General features: G+C 43.0%; 1 protein-coding gene across 5 annotated transcripts in view; it reads right to left on the bottom strand.

The window, feature by feature from the left end:
- Window positions 1-18801, bottom strand: part of Tmem108 (transmembrane protein 108) — a 274570-nt gene that overhangs the window by 116992 nt on the left and 138777 nt on the right. For 3 of the 5 annotated variants that reach the window (XM_055629865.1, XM_055629867.1, XM_055629866.1), the window contains one exon: window positions 6220-6305. In XM_055629865.1, the coding sequence (XP_055485840.1) occupies window positions 6220-6259 (40 nt within the window). In that variant the 5' untranslated portion in view covers window positions 6260-6305. The remainder of the gene's footprint in view (window positions 1-6219; window positions 6306-18801) is intronic. The other 2 variants (XM_055629869.1, XM_055629863.1) reach the window with 1 other exon arrangement.

Consider the following 18801-nt stretch of genomic DNA (forward strand, 5'->3'; position numbering starts at 1 on the left):
TGTGTGTGTGTGTGTGTGTGTGTGTGTGTGTGTGTGTGTGTGTGTGTACAGTCATTTCAGACTTACACTTAGTGGACAGAGGAACCATAACCTGTGAGTGGAACAAGGTGACCCTTTATCTGAGCATCCTTTCTCTCCGGGAGTTCTCCTTTGCCATGGTGAGAACTGCTTAGCGGTGACTCCATGCATTCAGACAGGAAAGCTGCCCAGGTCACTCTGGCTAACCTTCAAGTTGGCTTTCCCTCAGGGTTGAGGGCTGGCCACGCCTCACAGAGATCTCCAGGAGAGCAGCTGGAATCTTGGCTGTCACCACATCTATGCGGTGCTTCAAACCAGAGCAACCAGCCCTCCCCTCTCACCTTCCACTGCAACTAGGGGTGCAGGGGCCTCCTCTAGCAGCCCCTGCATTGGAGAATCCTCGGGAAAGGATTCTGGTCTGCCATTTGGGTAACACCCCAGCCACAGCTCCTGGTAACGCCGCCCTGTTGCAGCTGAGGCAAAGGCATGGTTACCTTCCAGGCACTGCCAGGAGATCTGCAGTAGGCAGAGGACCAGCCCCAGGAGGGGAGGGGCTGGCAAATGGCCTGCAGAGAGGAGCAAGCAAGCACAGGGTGAAGGCTGCCAATGAAAAAGACTCCAGAAGAGGCAAGGGTGGGAGGGAGGGAGGGAGGGAGGGACTGGAAATAGCAGCTGCAGGGGCAACAGGTCTTGGGTTTGGGAGCTTCCTGAGTTCTGGCCTGAAGACCCTCTAAAATCTACCACACATTAGTCAAGCCAGTGATTCAGTGTCGCCGAAAATTCCGAGAAGATTAATTACAAGGGGATATAGACTTCATGGAAAATACCTTTTTCTAGTTAAAAAACAAACAAACAAAACTGCTTATACTTCTCTTTCTCAGAAAAAAAAAATTCCCAGAATTTTAACATGTCCCATCAAACAAGGCAATATAGCCATACCAGCACTCAATTTATGCAGCTTATGTAGATGAGGAGGACCCACCTGACTTGGCACTTGGGCAGAGTAATGTTTTTCTCCTTCCTTTAAGATAGGACTGCTGAGCAAATACACGTTATTTACTAAATATTACTCACTACTGATAATGTAACAGCTCATACCTGGAGGGCACTCCATAACACCGGAATGTTTTCATGTTCCGCTCATTTATCTCTCATGAGTATATATCAAGGTAGATATTATAGTTTTCATCTGGGCATCACAGTTGAGGACTTACTTCATGAAGTTACATAACTGGCCAGAGGAGAGAGGAGAGCTCAGAGCACATCCTTTACAGGCAAACCCTACACATTCTCCTTCCATATAATTTACTGGAGGCCTTCCGTAGAAAACTGGGTTTATTTGTAAGGGCCAATAGGGTTCCTAAACACGGGTGCAACTTCCCTCATGGACATTTCCTGGTGATCCTATAACAGAAGGAATTTGAAGCCATAAAATTGAGTCTCTTCAAAGTGTTATTCTTCAGTTTTTACTTTTGTTGCTTACAATGGGAATGTCTTATGAAGATTTTATTGGTAAAAAGTGAACTGTTTACTTGTGCAAATTTAAGAATCACAACCTACAATGTAAAAAGCATTCTAAAGATTGTATGTGCCTACACCTTTTGGGCTAAGGTCATATTTGAAACCATTTCTGCCTTAAATGTGTATGAATGAATAAAAAGATACCAAGACCCGATACCTATTCTATTCCTAGAGAGTACTTGCAAATCTTTTCAAGAAAGAAAAACTACCAAGCCTCCAATTTTTGATTTGAAAAAAAGAAGCAAGCAAACAAATCACCCAGCATGAAGTAAGGAAGAAAAATAAAATCAGGTCCTAATGTGGTCCCACAGCAGTGACAGGGTCAACAGTTATCACAGCGGCTTGGTAAAGCCTTAGGAAGAGACAGCCCAGCAGCTGTTAAGCCACAGAAAGCATGTTCAAATTGCTATGTTGTGTATGAAAATGATCCCAATATTTTAAAAGGGCCAGGATGAAACTCATGCATTCTTTATCCAGAATCTGACACTGCCACACTCCATGGAGATTGGGACCATATAGTGTCCGTGGCACGGGAATACATTCTTTTGTAGAGAATGAGGATCAAAACTCATTAATTAATTAATTAATTAATTAATTAATTAATTAATTAATTTATCACCTCCACCTTGAAAATGCCCCTCAGTAGCAGTAGGACTGCCTGTAACATCTGAAAGGCAAGATTCAGAGTCAACAGTTGTTTGGACCTAGATACTGTGTCAGTTACAATTTACATCAGTTCCCCCTCTTTAATCTTAGGGAAAAAAATTTCCCCTCATTTGTCAGGAGAGAAAAACCATGAAGACAGAATACATGAGCCGACTCCAGTTTGTATTGACCCAATTCCTCTGAGCTCTCTCCGGCTTTCAAAGGTCCCAGCAGAAGCAGGAGCCTGGACTATAGATGGCTGAGTCTTGGCCTTAAAGGACAGTGGAGTGGCAAAGCCTTGAGGACCACATTATCCAGTTAGCACAATCTACCCGACTTATGTATGTTACCCACGCACGTTTCCACAGTGCAAGATGTAACTGATTGCTTGTGAAAGCTTAGACGACAATTTTTTTGTTTGTTTGTTTTTTGGTCTTAGTGGTTCATGAGATAACAGTGCATCTTAGATTTTTATGGGGAGGGATAATAATGTTAAATACGTATGGAGTCCCGTTATGACCCAAGCTCTAGACTGGACTACACCGAGTAAGAGGTGCTTGTCGTAGATGGACGGGGATCCCCCCATACCCTCGGAAAAGCCAGGGTACAACCCCACTGTCACCCCAGAGCTGTGGAGACAGAGACGGGAGGATCCGGAGAGCGCTCTGGCTGGCTTGTCTCGCTGTAACTCCAAGTTCAGCCAGAGACCTTGTACTAAACAGGAGTGGATAGAAAGATGCCTGAGGTTGACCTCTGCCCTCCACACAACACTGCTCACAGGCAGCACCGCACGCTATCACTCAGGAGAGTGCACCTGTACGCATACCGTTGCACACGGACGGTTCTCTCGGTGAAACAAGTCATTTTTTGACAAGAAAAAAAAATGGTTTTCATATCAACATTTCCATTCCATTCGGTCTTTTTTGATGTGTTCTTCTCGTTGAAGCCATAGACCCACACAGCTCCAACCCACGACCCCCACACACTCCCTTTCTCAGACTTAAAAGAGGGCTGGGGGTGTGGTAGAGTGTTTGCCAAGCACATGCAAGATACCAGGCTCAGTCTCCGAGACTGAAAAAGAGAAAGTTGAAAACCACCCCCTTCAGAATGTGACTATTCCTAAGAGTGTACAAGAAAGAGCCTCTTTCTTTACTAGTAAGCAACAAGGCACTGATTACTTTGGTCAGATCAGTTTAATGGAGCATTATGGGAGCTTCAGACCACAGACCACAGTCTAGAACAACTGGCCTAGGAGGGTTGAGGTGGGGAAACGGAGCATCCTGAAGGATAAGGATAAGCATGAAAAAACAGAGCAGGTGTTTGGAGCACGTTACTGTACAGTGATTTGCCGTTCAAGAATAAAGCCACTGGGTAGCTGCTGGGGAACTGATCGGGGACCGTTTCTCAACTAAGATATTTTCAGTGGCTTCTGTCTGGTTCCAGAGATTAGATGTGTGAGAGACAGACCCATCAAAAAAAAAAAAAAAAAAAAAAAGACAGGTTCCAAGAAGAGAAGAACTTCACTCCTAGTCAGCTTCTCATTACGCCGAAAGAGGCTAGGAGAGAAGTAACAAGGGCGTGTGTGCATGTGTGTGTGCACGCACACATATGTAAAGCTAAGGCTGAGACAATCTCCATGACCCACGTAAAGATAACAGGAGGGGCACATGCTTTCGCTTGGAAATCCAGTGATGCTGGAGCCCAAGTCAACGCCCTAAGCGCTCCAAAAGAAAGGGCCGCCACGTGCTTCTCCAGGCTGTGCGAATGGTTGCTGCATGCAGTCACGGAGACTAGCGCACACGAAGGATGCTTGGGCGAGCAAGTGGGATAGGCTTCCTGTACATCATGCTTTAAAAAATTAAATGCCAGCTGGGTGTGGTGGCACAGGTCTATAACCCAGCACTCAGGGAGGCAGAGACAGGCAGATTTGCTGTGAGTTCAAGGCCAGCCTGGCCTACAGAGCGAATCCAGGAAAGCCAAGGCTGCACAGAGAAACCCTGTTTCGAAACATCCTCCCCCCACACACAAAGAGATTAAATGCATAAATATACAGCAAACAGGTAACTTAAATATATAACTTACTAAAAATAATTTATTCTCAGCTCTAAGGATCTGAGCAAGACTGACTTGAATAGACAATGATGTATAAAAATTTCATATTTTCATAAGACTGTGGTTTAAACATAAAATTGTTCCCCATAGGCTCATATGTCTGACTTGAAAATGCTTTAGGAAAATAAATTCTTAGTTATTGCTTTAACTTACATAGTTTGGGGCAGTCTGTTATATGACAATAATCAAACTACTCAGTCAAGGATTGCTTTTCAATTTAAGAATATTGCTGAGTTACATATAATAGTATGTTAAGTTTATATTGCTTCTTCGATCTCTAAGTTGGTTTTGACAGGCAGACATTTTGTTCAAGGACAATGCTGATACCAATTGCATATATGAGTTATTGTGCCTATCAATAATGGGGGCGGTTTAGTGACAGTTATGATCTACTTCCTAACTACCAAAAGCTTCCTCGTCAGTGCTATTTGGGTCTCTCTGCAAACAAGAACAACCAGTGCCGGTTCCGGTCCAGGTGATAGCTAACCTCTCCGGCTTTTATAGTGCTCAGTTTAGAAAAATGGACACTGTAGCATTTGGCCTAACTACAAATGGTAGAATAATTTATCCAATGCCTTTTAGATAATACAGGGCTTTAAAGAACATGCAGACTTGGGACATACAATCAGCATAGGTGATTCCTCACATATTTTTCTACCTCTCACATCTGGTGAGCGGTTCTGCCATGCCCCAGTTTTCCTGCAGTGAAGCCTACCTCTCCTTCTTTGAGACGTAGCATGTGTGTGTGTTGGGGGCGATTTATCTTTCATAGGTCCCCTTTCCCATCAGGGCAGACTTAATTACTCCTTTATAACATAGCCTCTACAATCTGCAAAGTGCCTTCTCTAAAAAATAATCTTATTATTTAAAAAACGAGAAAGAAAAAAAGAGGAGGAAAGAAAAAAAAAGAAGGAAGTGAACAACCCTGGGGTCCCACAGAACGCACAGAAAACAAACAAAAATCAGAAGAGGGTCCTTATAAGGTTTGGCAACTTTCCAGCGGTCTAACCTAGCTTTCTGAGTTTCTGAGATTAGAAATTAGAATTTGGTGGAAGAAACAAGCCAATTAAAATGCTTGGCTCAAAACTGTGTAGATAAGGTACTTTGCACCCTCTACAACAATCTAACCCGAGCCCGAAGCTCTGTGGGTCCGCTGCCTAGTGATTTGCATCTCAATCGCTTTCATTTGATTCATTTTCTTCTCTCAGCAAAAGTCAGGCACCCCTCCCTCTAGGAGAGACCCATCTTCCCCTCTGCCTCCTCCACCAGGCTAGACAGACACAATGGGTTTCCAATTCAGAGGCTTGGAAGTGACTCGGCGTGACCAGCATCTGCCGTGCCATGTGGGTTGTCTGGCATCACCAGCATAGACCAGGACTGGTCGTTACATTCAACTCAGTAGCGATGCCCATCCTAGATGCTGTCATTAGTGTTCTTTATGCCACAACCCTAAGTCACATGAGCAACACACATTAAGCCATACTCACACACTCCTTATTCTGACACAAGACTAAGAAGCCACATTTATAGCGCTCACTCTTGAGAATCATGCACAGTTATGTGCAATATTCCAGGCCGAAGACTGTGTCGGAGTCCACGTGACAGAAATCCAGAAAATATGATCTGCCATTTCAACACCCGGCCATACAGCAAACACCTTACGGTGTACCATGGAACAAACAACAATAATGTTTTTGGTGTGCATCTTGAATTCATGCTACTTAAGGCACACTAGGATTATGATGCGGCCTAGAGTATGATTAGATGCGTAAGACATGAGAGCAGCCTGATGCTTGGTGGCTTATCCAGACGAGGCAGAGAGAAAATGACACAGCCCCAGTCTCCCCCCACAACGATCCTGACACTCAGTGAATGATGCCCTCGGCCTGTTCCAAGTAAACAACAAATGCAGCATGAACTTACTTAACAGTTGGCAATAGAGGACCTGTAAACTTCTCTTCATGGTATCATCTGGTCCTGCTTATCCTCCAGTTTATTCATGATTCTGTCTAGGAAAATGGGAGAAGAAATTGTTACATCGGGGACACGAATTCCTAGTGAGAAGAATTCCGTATAGCTGCAGTTGAAATAGAAAATTCTTCAAAAAACAGTTTAATTTATAATGTTCCATGTTAAACAATTACCACTGAGCCTTTGAGCAAATTTGTAACCCCGATAACCACCTTCCACCCCTGCCCCAAAGACAACCTCTATGGGCAGTAAGAAACCTGGTGTTGGGGGCTTTCCATAGATCTTGTGACTTTCTAGTTTGTGGTCAAGTCCAGTTTAGTCCTGTCAGTCCTGACCCCTTTGGTGGTCGACTGATCCTTTCATAGGGGTCGCCTAAGACCATTGGAAAACACAGGTATTTGCATTACAATTCATAATAGTAGCAAAACTACAGTTACAAAGGAGCAACAAAATTTTTTTTATGGTTGGGGGTCACTACAACATAAGAAACTCTATTAAGGGTCATGATATTAGGAAGGTTGAGAACCACTGCTCTCGTCTTAAAAGAAAAGCAAGGATTTTTGTTTTGTTTTGGTTTTTTTCTAGTCGTATTCCTGCAGAGGGATTCAACTGAACCAATGCAAGAACCAGCTAGCTTTCTCACACCTGAAAATGTAGGATGCAAGATGAATTTATTAGCTGGGCATGGTGGCGCACACCTGTAATTCTGGCACTCAGAAGGCAGGAGGGAGAGTTCAAGGCTAGCCTGAGCTACATATCAGGACCTTGTTTCAAATAAATGACATTTAAAAGTAAGAAAAGATAGAAGTGAATTTTTATTATAAAGGATGATGTTATGGAGTATATGGAAAACATAGTTGACTGAAAAAATAGATAAGAATAATAAAGAAAAGATAAATTATGTCATCTTGCCAACATGAGGCAATCACTGAGATTTTGAAGTGCATCTCTCTGGACTTTGCATATGCGTGTCACATGGCTGTCATGTTTTGTATACTCCTCACTTTGACTTTTCTCCCTAGCAGAAGCATGCTGCTGTGTCAACAGGACTTTCCTACCTTTACTTTGCTGCTATTTAAGCAGCAAATATTTACTTAAGAGAAGTTCCTAGAAAGGAAACTGCATGGATACAACATAAGGCTTTGGAGAAACAGTGCATTTTCTTTTTAGAATCAGTACCTTAGGAGATCCACTTAGACTACATTCTATCCAAGAATGAAAGCTCAGAAGTTCTTTTTATGTTTGCAGGTAAACGCATATCCCATCTCATTGTTTTAATTTGTATCTTGTCCGCTTAGTAGTCATTTATCTTAAAAAGTTAGAATTTATATTCTTTAGCTACTTTCTACTGGCATGCCAGGTTTTCATTTTCTTATAATGCCCCAAGTAGAACTAACTTGCCTTACTATCTTTTTAAAATTGAGACATAATTCATATATCATAAAATTCTGCCTTTAATGTATACAAAGAGCTGGTGAGCCCTTACCAGAGATTATCTCTCTTTGGCAGAAGGTGGTGGTGACTGACAGAGAGACTCACACCTGATCAACGTGCAGAGAAGAATGATTAGATTTAGTCCCATTTATTCCCAAATGGGAACTCTATATCACACCCTCTCCCTGAAAGGCTCTGGGATTACTGTGGAAGAGAGAGGAAGAAAGTTCGTAAGAAACTGAGACAGTGGAAGACTGACACAAAACAGTGCTTTCAAGATGTAGCAGGACTATTGCATACAGTGGCAGTGACTGCATGCACAAGAGCCACACAAGATCAAGCCAGCTCAAAGAGCAGCACATACGGGGAAGGGCTCAGACACCAATGACTGCTGGAGAACAGAGAGACGGTTTTCTCCATGGATTCCACCTCCAGGGGATGGTCTTACACTTATGCAGACACTGGGAGTTCTAAGTGGACTAAGTCGGCTTTAAAAGGTGTATATACTCCCTGGGGAGTGGGAGGTAAGAAGTGGGAGGAGTTACGGCCGAGGGAGGTGGGGATGGATTTGATCAAACCACATCATATGCCTTTTTGAAACTCTCATGCAAATAAAATTCTAAAGAGCTGCTTGGCCACTATCACTACCTATTCTGGAACATTCCATCACTGTAAGGAGACACTACTCATTGTTAGCCAGTTGTGTGCTTCTCTGATGACCACTAATCAACTGGCCGTCTCTTTAGATTTGCTTATTCTGGATGACTTGGATAAATGGAATCATATAATACTTGGCACCTGCAACTGGCCCTTTCTACTTAGCATGGTGCTGTTGGGCTTTACTCCCGTGTGAGACATCATGTATTAAAGAACAAATTTAATAAGAATGCTGCTCACTTTCCCATGGTTAGGAAGGCCTTTGTTGGTCTCTTGTTACAAAAACATTTCCCTGTGTTTTTCTTACGGTATCTTATATTGCATTAATTATTTTATTAATGCTTTTCTATTTTTAGATGAGTTTTTGGACTTTGTGGTACCTTCAACTTCTGCTTTCTCATTCTACCAGTGGAGCGGTGTTTATGCTAAACCATTAGTACAGTTACTTTTCTATTATCGTTCTCTTTGAAATTTCTCTTATTGGTGTTTAAATGATTTCTGTTCAATTAACTTTAAGGAGATGATATTAAAGAAAAATGTGGGGGTTATAGTTGGAGATCTCTTCCATTTTTCTGAGAAAAGACTTGGCATCTTCAAAATCCCAATGTGGGAAGGAGAAAGGAAAATATTTTAAAATATGTTGCCATGAATATCAGCGTCTTCCCTCGGGTAAGAAGTTCGCTTTTCAGGAGCACAACACCTTGGTGATGTCCTTAAGCAGATAAAGACCCCACACCCCAAAGGGTAAGAAAGCGAGACAGGGATAATCAAGTTACCTTTAGTTGAAAACAAATAAACAGACTTGAGTATCTAAATATCTGTGCTAAGAAAGATGGGTTACAGAGGAGGTCCAGAAATGGCAGAGGCTGATGTGATAAATGGGAGACTGTAAAAAAAAAAAAAAAAAGTGGAAGAGATGCAGCTGGCAAGATGGTGCGCCTGCCTGCTGGAGCACGAGGCAAAACACAGTCAGCTGTTGTGGACAATCCAAACCAGCCCCACATCCCTACACCTGGAATTAAAATGAAAGGACATTCTTATAACATTTCTGTGTTTTTAAAAAAGAACCTAAGAAACAAAAATTCCAGAATTCTTAAAAATGTCATTACAAAAAGGCAGTTCCAAAACATGCTGGCAGGTAAGGCTGAAAGATGAAGGATGGGATGAGAAATGGTCCTCATGGGATGAGGCCCATGAACTCTGGTTTTCCTCTACTTCTTGTTTTACGCTATCTTTACTCACAGGCCACATCTGCGCTCCTTCTCCCACAGTGTTCATCCATGAAGAACATCCTCCAGACCTTAGGATAAATCTTGCATAAAATAGCCAACTGCTACTACTAGTGTTTCACAGGGGCAGTGGGAGACAAAAGATTGTGTTCTGTGCCAAGGGTGACTTCCAGAGGCCACCCCCCGCCAGCAGCCGTAGCAATGGGTAGTGGGCAACTCTGGGGTACTTAGGACATGGTAAGCACTCGATAAGCATCTGGTAAGTAGGGAGTAAATGAATATATAGATGTTCAAGTAATAAGAGAACAGAAAATAATTGTGGTTAATTTTGATCAAGGGAAACATAAGCCCATTAGTCATCTCTAGAAATGCTTAGGGGTTTTTTAAGAAGTAAGTGATGTCCCCCAATAAAAGAAATAAAGCTATTAGTGAGCTATTAAAGAAACAATTGAGCCAGCAAATCTCAGAGATTTGGGACCATCTGAGTTACACAGGGCTATCCCAACTACAGACACCATCTGGCATACAATTTATTCAAAATTCATCCTTATTTAAGTCCGTGGAGTTTCACACGCTTTTTCTTCTTTTACATCCTATTGTTTTATCAAGTAAATTTGTAGGCATTTTACATGTGTCTGTTGCCACTGTGATGGATTTCCTGTCACCATTTTCTTCTCTAATTACTCTGGCATGGAAGTGACTGAGTTCTGTGTGTTCACTTTGTGACCTCTCCGACGTCACTTGCTATTCTAATGATGGCTTCTAACCTGAGCTTCCTGGCTCAGTTGAGTTACTTTGGATAGATGGAGAGTCATAGTTAGATTCTATCAAAGCTGCTCTATTAAATCATATTTTATTTTGTATGTGTGAGTATGCGTGTGTGCAGGGGCCCAGGGGCTACTGGTGGCACAGCCATAGCTTGCAGAAGTTGATTCTCTTTTTCCACCATGTGGATCTAGGGAAAGGGAACTCAGGTCATCAGGCCTGGTGGAAAGTACCTTTACCCTCTGAGCCACCTTGTCAGTCCTTAAAGCTACTTTTTAAACTTTATAATAAGAAATATTATAATAATAAGAAAATATATTATATTATTATAATACTATATATTATATAAATAATATATAAAATATTATTATAATAAGAAATATAATAAGAAATATATCACTATGGATCCTTGGGGAATAATTTAAAAGCTTTAAGGATAATGATTCATTTCTGGAGTGAACTCCTAATAAATTAAAGGGTTCTGACAATCCAAAAATTAATAGTCAAAGCAAATAAATCTACTTTGACTATTCTAGTTCTGGGACAGTCTCTATAGACAAACTCATCCTTCATCTCCTTGAAGTCTGTGAACACTGGAACCATTCACCCCCAGGTAGTACATAGTAAGTAGACCTTTGACAGCCCCAGAGGAGGTTGGGCTGTGAGGAGTGGGCTGGCAGGGTGAGGTGCAAATGCCAAGGAGCTGAAGAGTGTCTAGTGGTTTTCAGTCTCAGAAGAGGTGGAGTCGCAGAGGGCATCCTTCTGAGAAGTAGCCGTAACAGCTGCAGCCTCAACAGTAGCTGTAGCAACAAAAGTCAGCTTGGAACAATGATCAGGGCAGGACGACGAGGTGAAGTGGATGAAATGAGAAGGTGAGGGGAGGCAAAGAGCTAAGGTCAAAGAATAATAAGCCACAAAAAAAAAAAAAAAAAAAAAAAAAAAACAAACAAAAAACCCCACCAAACTTGAGAAACTACAGACTCTGTTAACTGAGAGTCCCAGAAAACTGTCAGTCCTCAATCACCAAGAGTTTCAGGAACCCAAGTATGAGAACTTTAGCACTGGCTGCTATCAAGACCTGGGATATCCCAACACTTTAGGTCTAGAAGCTACTGCAAGCCATTGTCCATGGTTGGGTTGTCCTGATACTTAAACCCAGACACTGGAAGATAGTCACTGCCAAAGACTGTGGAATCCTGACTTTCTCCCCCACATCCAGAGGTAGCTGTGACACACTCTGGGAGAAGAGTATGGGATCACAGTATCTGCAAGAGCTGAAACACTAGACGCCCCATCTGCTGCTGCTCTCCCCTGTCTGCTGCTGCCACACCCTGCCAAATGCTGAGGAATCCAAAGCTGCCGAAGACTACAACTAAAGGGCTTTTCTTTGCCCGCTCACAGTTACCATCCGGTCGAGCAAAAGGACCGGATGGTAACAACTAGAGATAAAAACCTTTACCTACAACAATAAATAAAGAAACACTCAAATAAAATCAGAGAAGACTAAGGTCCAGGATCAAGTTGATTTTATCCCAAGGATGCAAGGATGGTTCTACATATGCAGACTAATAAACAGAATTCCAGTCAACAAAATGGAGGTTAGTAATCATATAATCATCTCAATACATGCAAAAAAGTATCTAATACAATTAAAAATCCCTTCATGATAAGAAGACATGAACAGATTAGTTCTGGAAGAACTGTACCTTACATACTAAAGGCCACGACACACCTATGGCAGTATCACAGCGAACGGGGAAAAGCTGAAGCATTTCCTTTAAGACCAGCAAGAACAAAAGTGTTCACTCTCGTTGCTCTTATGAAATACAGGACTAGAAAGCTCAGACACAACAAGGCCGGCAAAAACAAAAGTCATACAAGGGAGGAAGTAATTTTCTCTGCTTGCATATGTGACTATATATATAAATTAAGCCTAAAACTCTCTCAAAAGACTGTTAGAAGTAACTATTTTAGTAAAATAGCAGGATACAAAATCAACATATAAAGACTAGTAGCTTGTCCATATACTAAAAATTACATGTTGAGAAAGATATCATGAAAGCAATCCCATTCAGAATTAACTATAAAAAATGAATGAACAAGGAAGCAAAAACCCTTTAAGATGAAAATCACAAAACTCTCATGAAAGAAATCAGAGAAGATATACCAAACAAAATGAGATATCTGATATTCATGGATTGGAATAATTAACACTGTTAAAATATCAATGCTACCCGAAGTGATTGACAGATTCCACCAATCCCCACAGAAATAGTGATTATATTCTTTACAATACAGTAGGAGGGAGTCTTGCAATTCATATGGAAGCACAGAGGATCTGAATGGTCAAAGCAATTTTGAGCAAAAAGAATAAAACAGGAGACATTATAATGCTTAACTTTAGTATCTACTACAGAGCTATAGTAAATAAAACAGCATGGTGCTGGAATAAACAGAGACACATAGATCAATGGAAGAGAATAGAATTAAGTCCATGTTTCTACAATCAACTAGTCCTTGACAAAGGCACCACAAATATATATTGGAGAAAGGGCAATAATGCTAGAAAACTGGATATACACGTGCACAGGATTAAAACTACATCCCTTTATCCATCACTTATAAACATCAATTCAAAATATAGCAGAAACCTGAACATAAAACTCAAACCCCGAAAACACTAAAACAAAAAGAGAAAGGTTGCAAGATACTGTTTGGAGACAATGGTTTTCTATACAGGATCCTATAAGAACAGAAATTGAAAGCAAATGGAATCGCTATGACATTACATTACACAGCAATCAAAACTCAAGAATGATGGGGATATCTTACAGAATAGGAGAAAATACCCGCCCACTAGTCACCTCACAGAGTGATCCAGTTATAGACAGGCAAATGAAAGGAACAGACCGTTCTTGAAGAAATACAAATGGCCAACAAATATCAATGTCATTAGCCAATCAGGAAAATACAAATCAAAATGCAATAAAATCTCAGCCCAATTAGAATGGATAATATATTTGAAAATTGGGAAACAAATGCTGGTGAGCATGTGGAAAGAGGAACCATACACTTCTGGTAGGAATGTAAATTAACAACATTATAGGAAATGATATGGTGGTTTCTGAAAAAACAAACAAACAAACAAACAAACAAACAAAACCAAAAAACCGAAAATAGACCTATTATGTGATCCAGCTAGTATATGTGTGTGTGAGTGAAAATATGAAATAAGTATAACAAAGACATACTTGCACACCCATATTTACTGTGGCATTCTACCTAAGATGCAGAATCATCCTAGGTACCCATCAGCACACGAATAAACAGAGAAAGTACACTTCACTTTTCTTACAGGAACACCAGAGTATTATTCAATCATGAACACCAGAGTATTATTCAGTTACAGAGAAGGATGAAATCCTGTCATCTTCCACCAAATGGATGGGTCTAGAGAATACCACACTAAATGAAAGAAGTTAAGCCAAGGAGAATGCTACATTCCTCTCGCACCTGAGAGCCAAAAGAGATGACAAGAATGTACAACAAGGCTTCTGAAACATGATGAGTGGGGAAGAAGCCAGATGAAAGACGGATTTGATCAGAATTCACCAAAACAAAATTAGAACTGACTAAAGAATTTAGGAAAGGTGGCAATTAGCTGTTTTTCCATCAGAGGAGCAATAGAAACCTTTCTACCAAGAAACGGTGCTAAGAGTGCAGAACAGAAACGGAGGCATCCCATCTGAAATACCCACCCAAAAGCTTCCATCCGCTGTGTGGACATTCTGAGTTGCAGATCATTTTAGCCAGTTAATGCGCAGTGCAGATCGACAGGGCAAGGTCCAACCTTGTTTCAGCTCTCATGCCACACACGTGTCTTTTCCGATGATTATTTTGTGCCACGTGTTTTGTTCACTTTCCTATTAAAAGGCTCTCAAGAGCAGCGCTGACATTCCTTCCGGTGTGGGACTCTGCTGGCTGAGGTTGAAATCCGACATTTCCAGATAGCCTCGCACTCCATCTAAGGTGGTGAACTTCCTTTTCTCAGTGGGGTTCTCTCTCCACCTGACCCGCCACCCCAGATCTTGTAAGGAGCCATCAGAGAAAGATCACTGGCTAGACCCTTTCCTGAGAAGAACCTGTTAGGAGGTATGTGAGGACTCCTGGAGATACCCACCAGGAGTATGCTAATGAGACGACTTGGTGTCTTGGTTTACTCTTCCCACCCATAGGATAACTAGGCGCTATGTTCTCCTTCTGGTGATAGGACGCTGTTCTACTGCATGTCAATGAGGTACTGTACCACTACATGTAAATCCAGTATCTCTGACCCCCTGAACCCAGCATTTGCCCCCCAAACCCTTCCCACTGTAAAAGATTTACAAGTTACCGATTTCCCATGAAATAAACATGTGTGCTGCCTGACGCCATCAGCTTTCCAGCATGGCCTCCTGAGAGTCATCATTTATTCTGGAGGAGGGAGGGCTCCCCTCCTCCCGGGAGATTTGCTTCTGAACTCCTGGGCTTTGGCTTCCAGCTATGCTGGCTGCAGCCTGCCCAACTGCAGTGAGTTTCTGGACTGCCTGGAGCTTGACTGCCAGTTGGCTGGCCACCTGCTGCTGGCCGCAGTGCGCTTCTGCTGTTCACCAGCGTGTGGAACAGCCTCGGCAGCCAGCTGTTGACCTGCATCTCACTGGACCTGTGTTCTGGTCAGCTTCAGGCCTCTGCCATGCTTAGCATGGCAGCTTAACTGAAGAGCTGTAACACTTTGGTGTTACCATGGGCTTGGGAACGCCCGAGTTCCCACTGTCACCAGGGATCTCATTTTAAAAGAGCTAACTGTAACACTCTGTGGAAAACTCTTTCCACAACCCGGCCTGGCCTAGCGTACAGGTCTCACCCTAAAGCGCTCTAGCCATTCCTGGGAGACCCAGGACCTTTGCTCTCATCCCACCTGGAAGCCTGGGCTTCCAGAGTGGCATTAGGCCCAGTTGAAGCTGGCAGGCCCTGTGCCACACCAGACAGCTGTGGTGCAGGGGAACATCAGACAGCAAGCAGCCATATCCTGGGTACCACCCTGGTCCCTACTGGCCCCACCAAACAAAGAATGACCACCCAGGCTCCCACTGGACGGAGAAGGACTCCTCTGGCCTCTATGGCCACTGCATGCCAGTGTTAAGCCCAATAATTACCCCAGAAAGTGACCAAAATTGTATGGATAAGGAGGAGGCTGATTTCATTCAAAACTGGAAGGGGATAGTGCATCTCCCTTGGAGCAAGCTGCCTACGAATGAAGGTGGAAAGGACAGCCAGTGCCATTTATTTCCACTTGTACAAACAGAAGCATTTGCTTCCGTCATAAACATAAATATCCTGTGTCACTAACTTCTAAGAAAAAGTTCATTAGGCAGTGTAAACCTATAATGTCCCCTACAGGCTTGGGGTGTGAATGCCTGGTCACCGGTTGGTGGCGCTGTGCTCAAAGGCACAGCTTTCGGGAGGTAAGGTCTAGCCGGCAGAAGCGAATCACGGTGGTGGGTTACATCCTGGTCCTTAACTTCAGCCACTTTATGTACTGGTTCACTCGCGTGTGAACGGCTTCTGCCTCTCACTCCCACTGTTGCGGCCAGAGCTGCATGGCCACCCTACCTGTCTGGATTCAGTCAAATCCCCAAGCCAGTAGTTTTCAACCTGTGAGTCATGACCCCGACAAAGGCCATGGGAAGACACAGATGTTTACATTATGGTTCATAACTGTAGCAAAAATCATAGTTATGAGGTAGCAACAAAAACAGTTTTATAGGAGGCTGGAGTGATGGCTCAGCAGTGGAGAGCACTGGCTGCTCTTCCAGAGGACCCGGGTTCAATTCCCAGCACCCACATGGCAGCTCACAACGGTCTGCAACTCAGAGGATCTAACATCTTCATACAGGCATACACACAGGCAAAACACACACACACACACACACACACACACACACACACAAAGAATCATTTAAAAATTAAAGAAAAATAATAATTTTATGGTTGTGTGTCGGGGGTCATCGCAACATGAGGGACTATACTAAAGGGTTGAAGCATCAGCAAGGTTAAGAACCACTGCCTTAAGCCAAGCAATACCACCCGTCAGTTGTTTCTGCCAGGTGTTCTGGTCACGATGGGCAAAAGCAGCTTACAGTGACACCCTTTTCTATAACCAACTGTACCTCTAAAGCAGCTGAGGAGATGATGAGATTATTTTTGCGGTGGATATTGCGTATCGACTATGATAAAAGCTAAGGCCCTCGCAATGCATAGTGACTCACACAAAGCACCAGGAACAAGAGCGTCTTGGAGACACACGGGCAGGGACCCGTGCCACTTCACCGGCCTTCCTGGGTGACTTTGAGTCACTTCTCTGGGCTTCACCATTTGAACCAGAGGACTCGGTAAGTCGGATGAAGTGGAGCACCACCTGTGCCTCATGAGTTGGGTCTTCCCCTTCCTTCTGAAGCCATGACATAGTCAGAAAGCAAGGCTGCTGCTTTTGGTCATTCAAGGATGGCCGGAACTAGAGAAATAGAGCAGGATGTTCTGCAAGCTATCCCACAGCCTGACTGTCTTGGAACATGAGTGACAAATTACTCCAGGGAGGCAGTGGTGAAGGTTCTCAGACTTAGCATAAATCATGAATGAATGCATGTGCCCCCAGGGCCGGGTGTGGGTTATGGTGGTATTTTTAGTCAAATTCTTCATAGCTAGCTACTTCACAGTAAACACAGGAGAGCCTTTATTTCCATAAAGAAACGGGCATCATTTTTTCTTTTAATATGTAGCGCTCCTATGTTCAATATTTTGTACTTTTGTGTAAGAAACATTTCAGATTCCCCCCAAACCTATGATCAGTCAGAAGAGCGCAGCCACGTCAGCTGCCAGTCTGTCACTTACAGGAGCACACAGGTGGACAGGGAAGTGAGAATGGTTCCAGCCAAGGCTTAACAGCCACGCAGCACTTCCTCCTTAAACGTAACATTTCAAGAGCTCCAAATTTTAAGAAGAAGTTGAAGTTCACACATCTGGGTAGAGGTCTACCTCCTGGGCAATGCTGGCAATTAAATTCATGCGGGCCCAGTCTGCCAGGCACATGGAGGCAGACCCTGTGATTTCTAGCTTATCCAGGTAGGCTCTCCTGCCACAGACACCACAGGGGCATAACCTAACCCCAGGTCCTCGGAAACTGAGGAGCACTGTCTGGGGTCAGACAACGTAAGAGAGATGCAGGACATTCCCTACAGTCACTGGGGCCAGCCACCCACTCTTAAGCGAAGAGAACATCAATAGAAGCCCTGCCCCCACTCCCTATAAGGGGCTGTTGTCAGACCCACCAAGAAGCTGTGTCCCCAAACCATCCATCTGCTGCTAAGGAAGAGCCTACAAAACGGAATCTAGCACTCCAAGCTCTGTTGGAGACAGATACATATGAGTCCTGGGCCTCTCACGGGCAGAGTGAGCAAGGGTGGACAGGGCAGCAGGGTGGGCTGTGTCTCACTTCAGGACACAGGATGGAGCTTGTGTGAGGCCAAGAATACATACTATGCTTCCTCTTTTACGGTTTTGGTATTAAAGATGGGCTATTGAGGTCAGCGAATTAAGTAGTGTTGTAAAACTGCCAACCTCCAACAGAGTACGCGCTGTCACTTAGGCCGCAGAAAGGTTCTTTCTCAGCCGTTGTAAACTTGCTCGTTTTTCTTTTTCCTTTTACGGTGCCTGAAAAAGTATCTTCAGAAATTGAATTTGGGGACCGACAAATGTGTGCATTTTCTCTGGGTGGTAAGCATTTGTCCCAGAAGGTTATGTTGATGGTTTTCGTAGTGAAGAGGTGGCAAGGCAGTAAGAAACGGACAGAACTTTCCACAGAACATTTAGTTACGGAGAGAATACTGAAACCCACTGTCATGTGTGTGAGAGGCAGTGGGTTTTAGCATACGAAATCATTCACAGCATCACAGTCCTCCAACGGTAGCTTTAAACCCTCTTCTTTCTTCCCTTAGGCACTCTAATTCCACTTCAAGACTAAGACAGGCTTCTTTAATTCTCCAGAGAGTATGGTTTTAATCTGTGGTTCTGGCTTAATATTTCAGTATACATAATTTATATCAAGTCATTCCACAGGAAGTGTAGTTTATGAGCTGCACAGCTAAAATCAAAAGTATAATAAAAAACAAAACAAACAAAAAACCAAAAAAAAAAAAAAAAAAAAAACCAACCCAACCTGACATTGTGGACAACAGCGGTGTGGGCCAATGTGGAATAAATTTCCTTCCCCTGTAGAACATAGAGTTAGCTCAGGTTAGACCTGCAGTGAAAGTTACCTCTAATCTCACCACAAAGGTCAAAGTATTTCTGATGAGTCTCATTTTTTATACTTTGCTCCAGAAAGTATGCAAAAAGCAGTAACTTTGATTTC

This window comes from Psammomys obesus, unplaced genomic scaffold (genome assembly GCF_907164565.1).
Source record: "Psammomys obesus unplaced genomic scaffold, mPsaObe1.curated_primary_1811, whole genome shotgun sequence".
Lineage (NCBI taxonomy): Eukaryota > Metazoa > Chordata > Mammalia > Rodentia > Muridae > Psammomys > Psammomys obesus.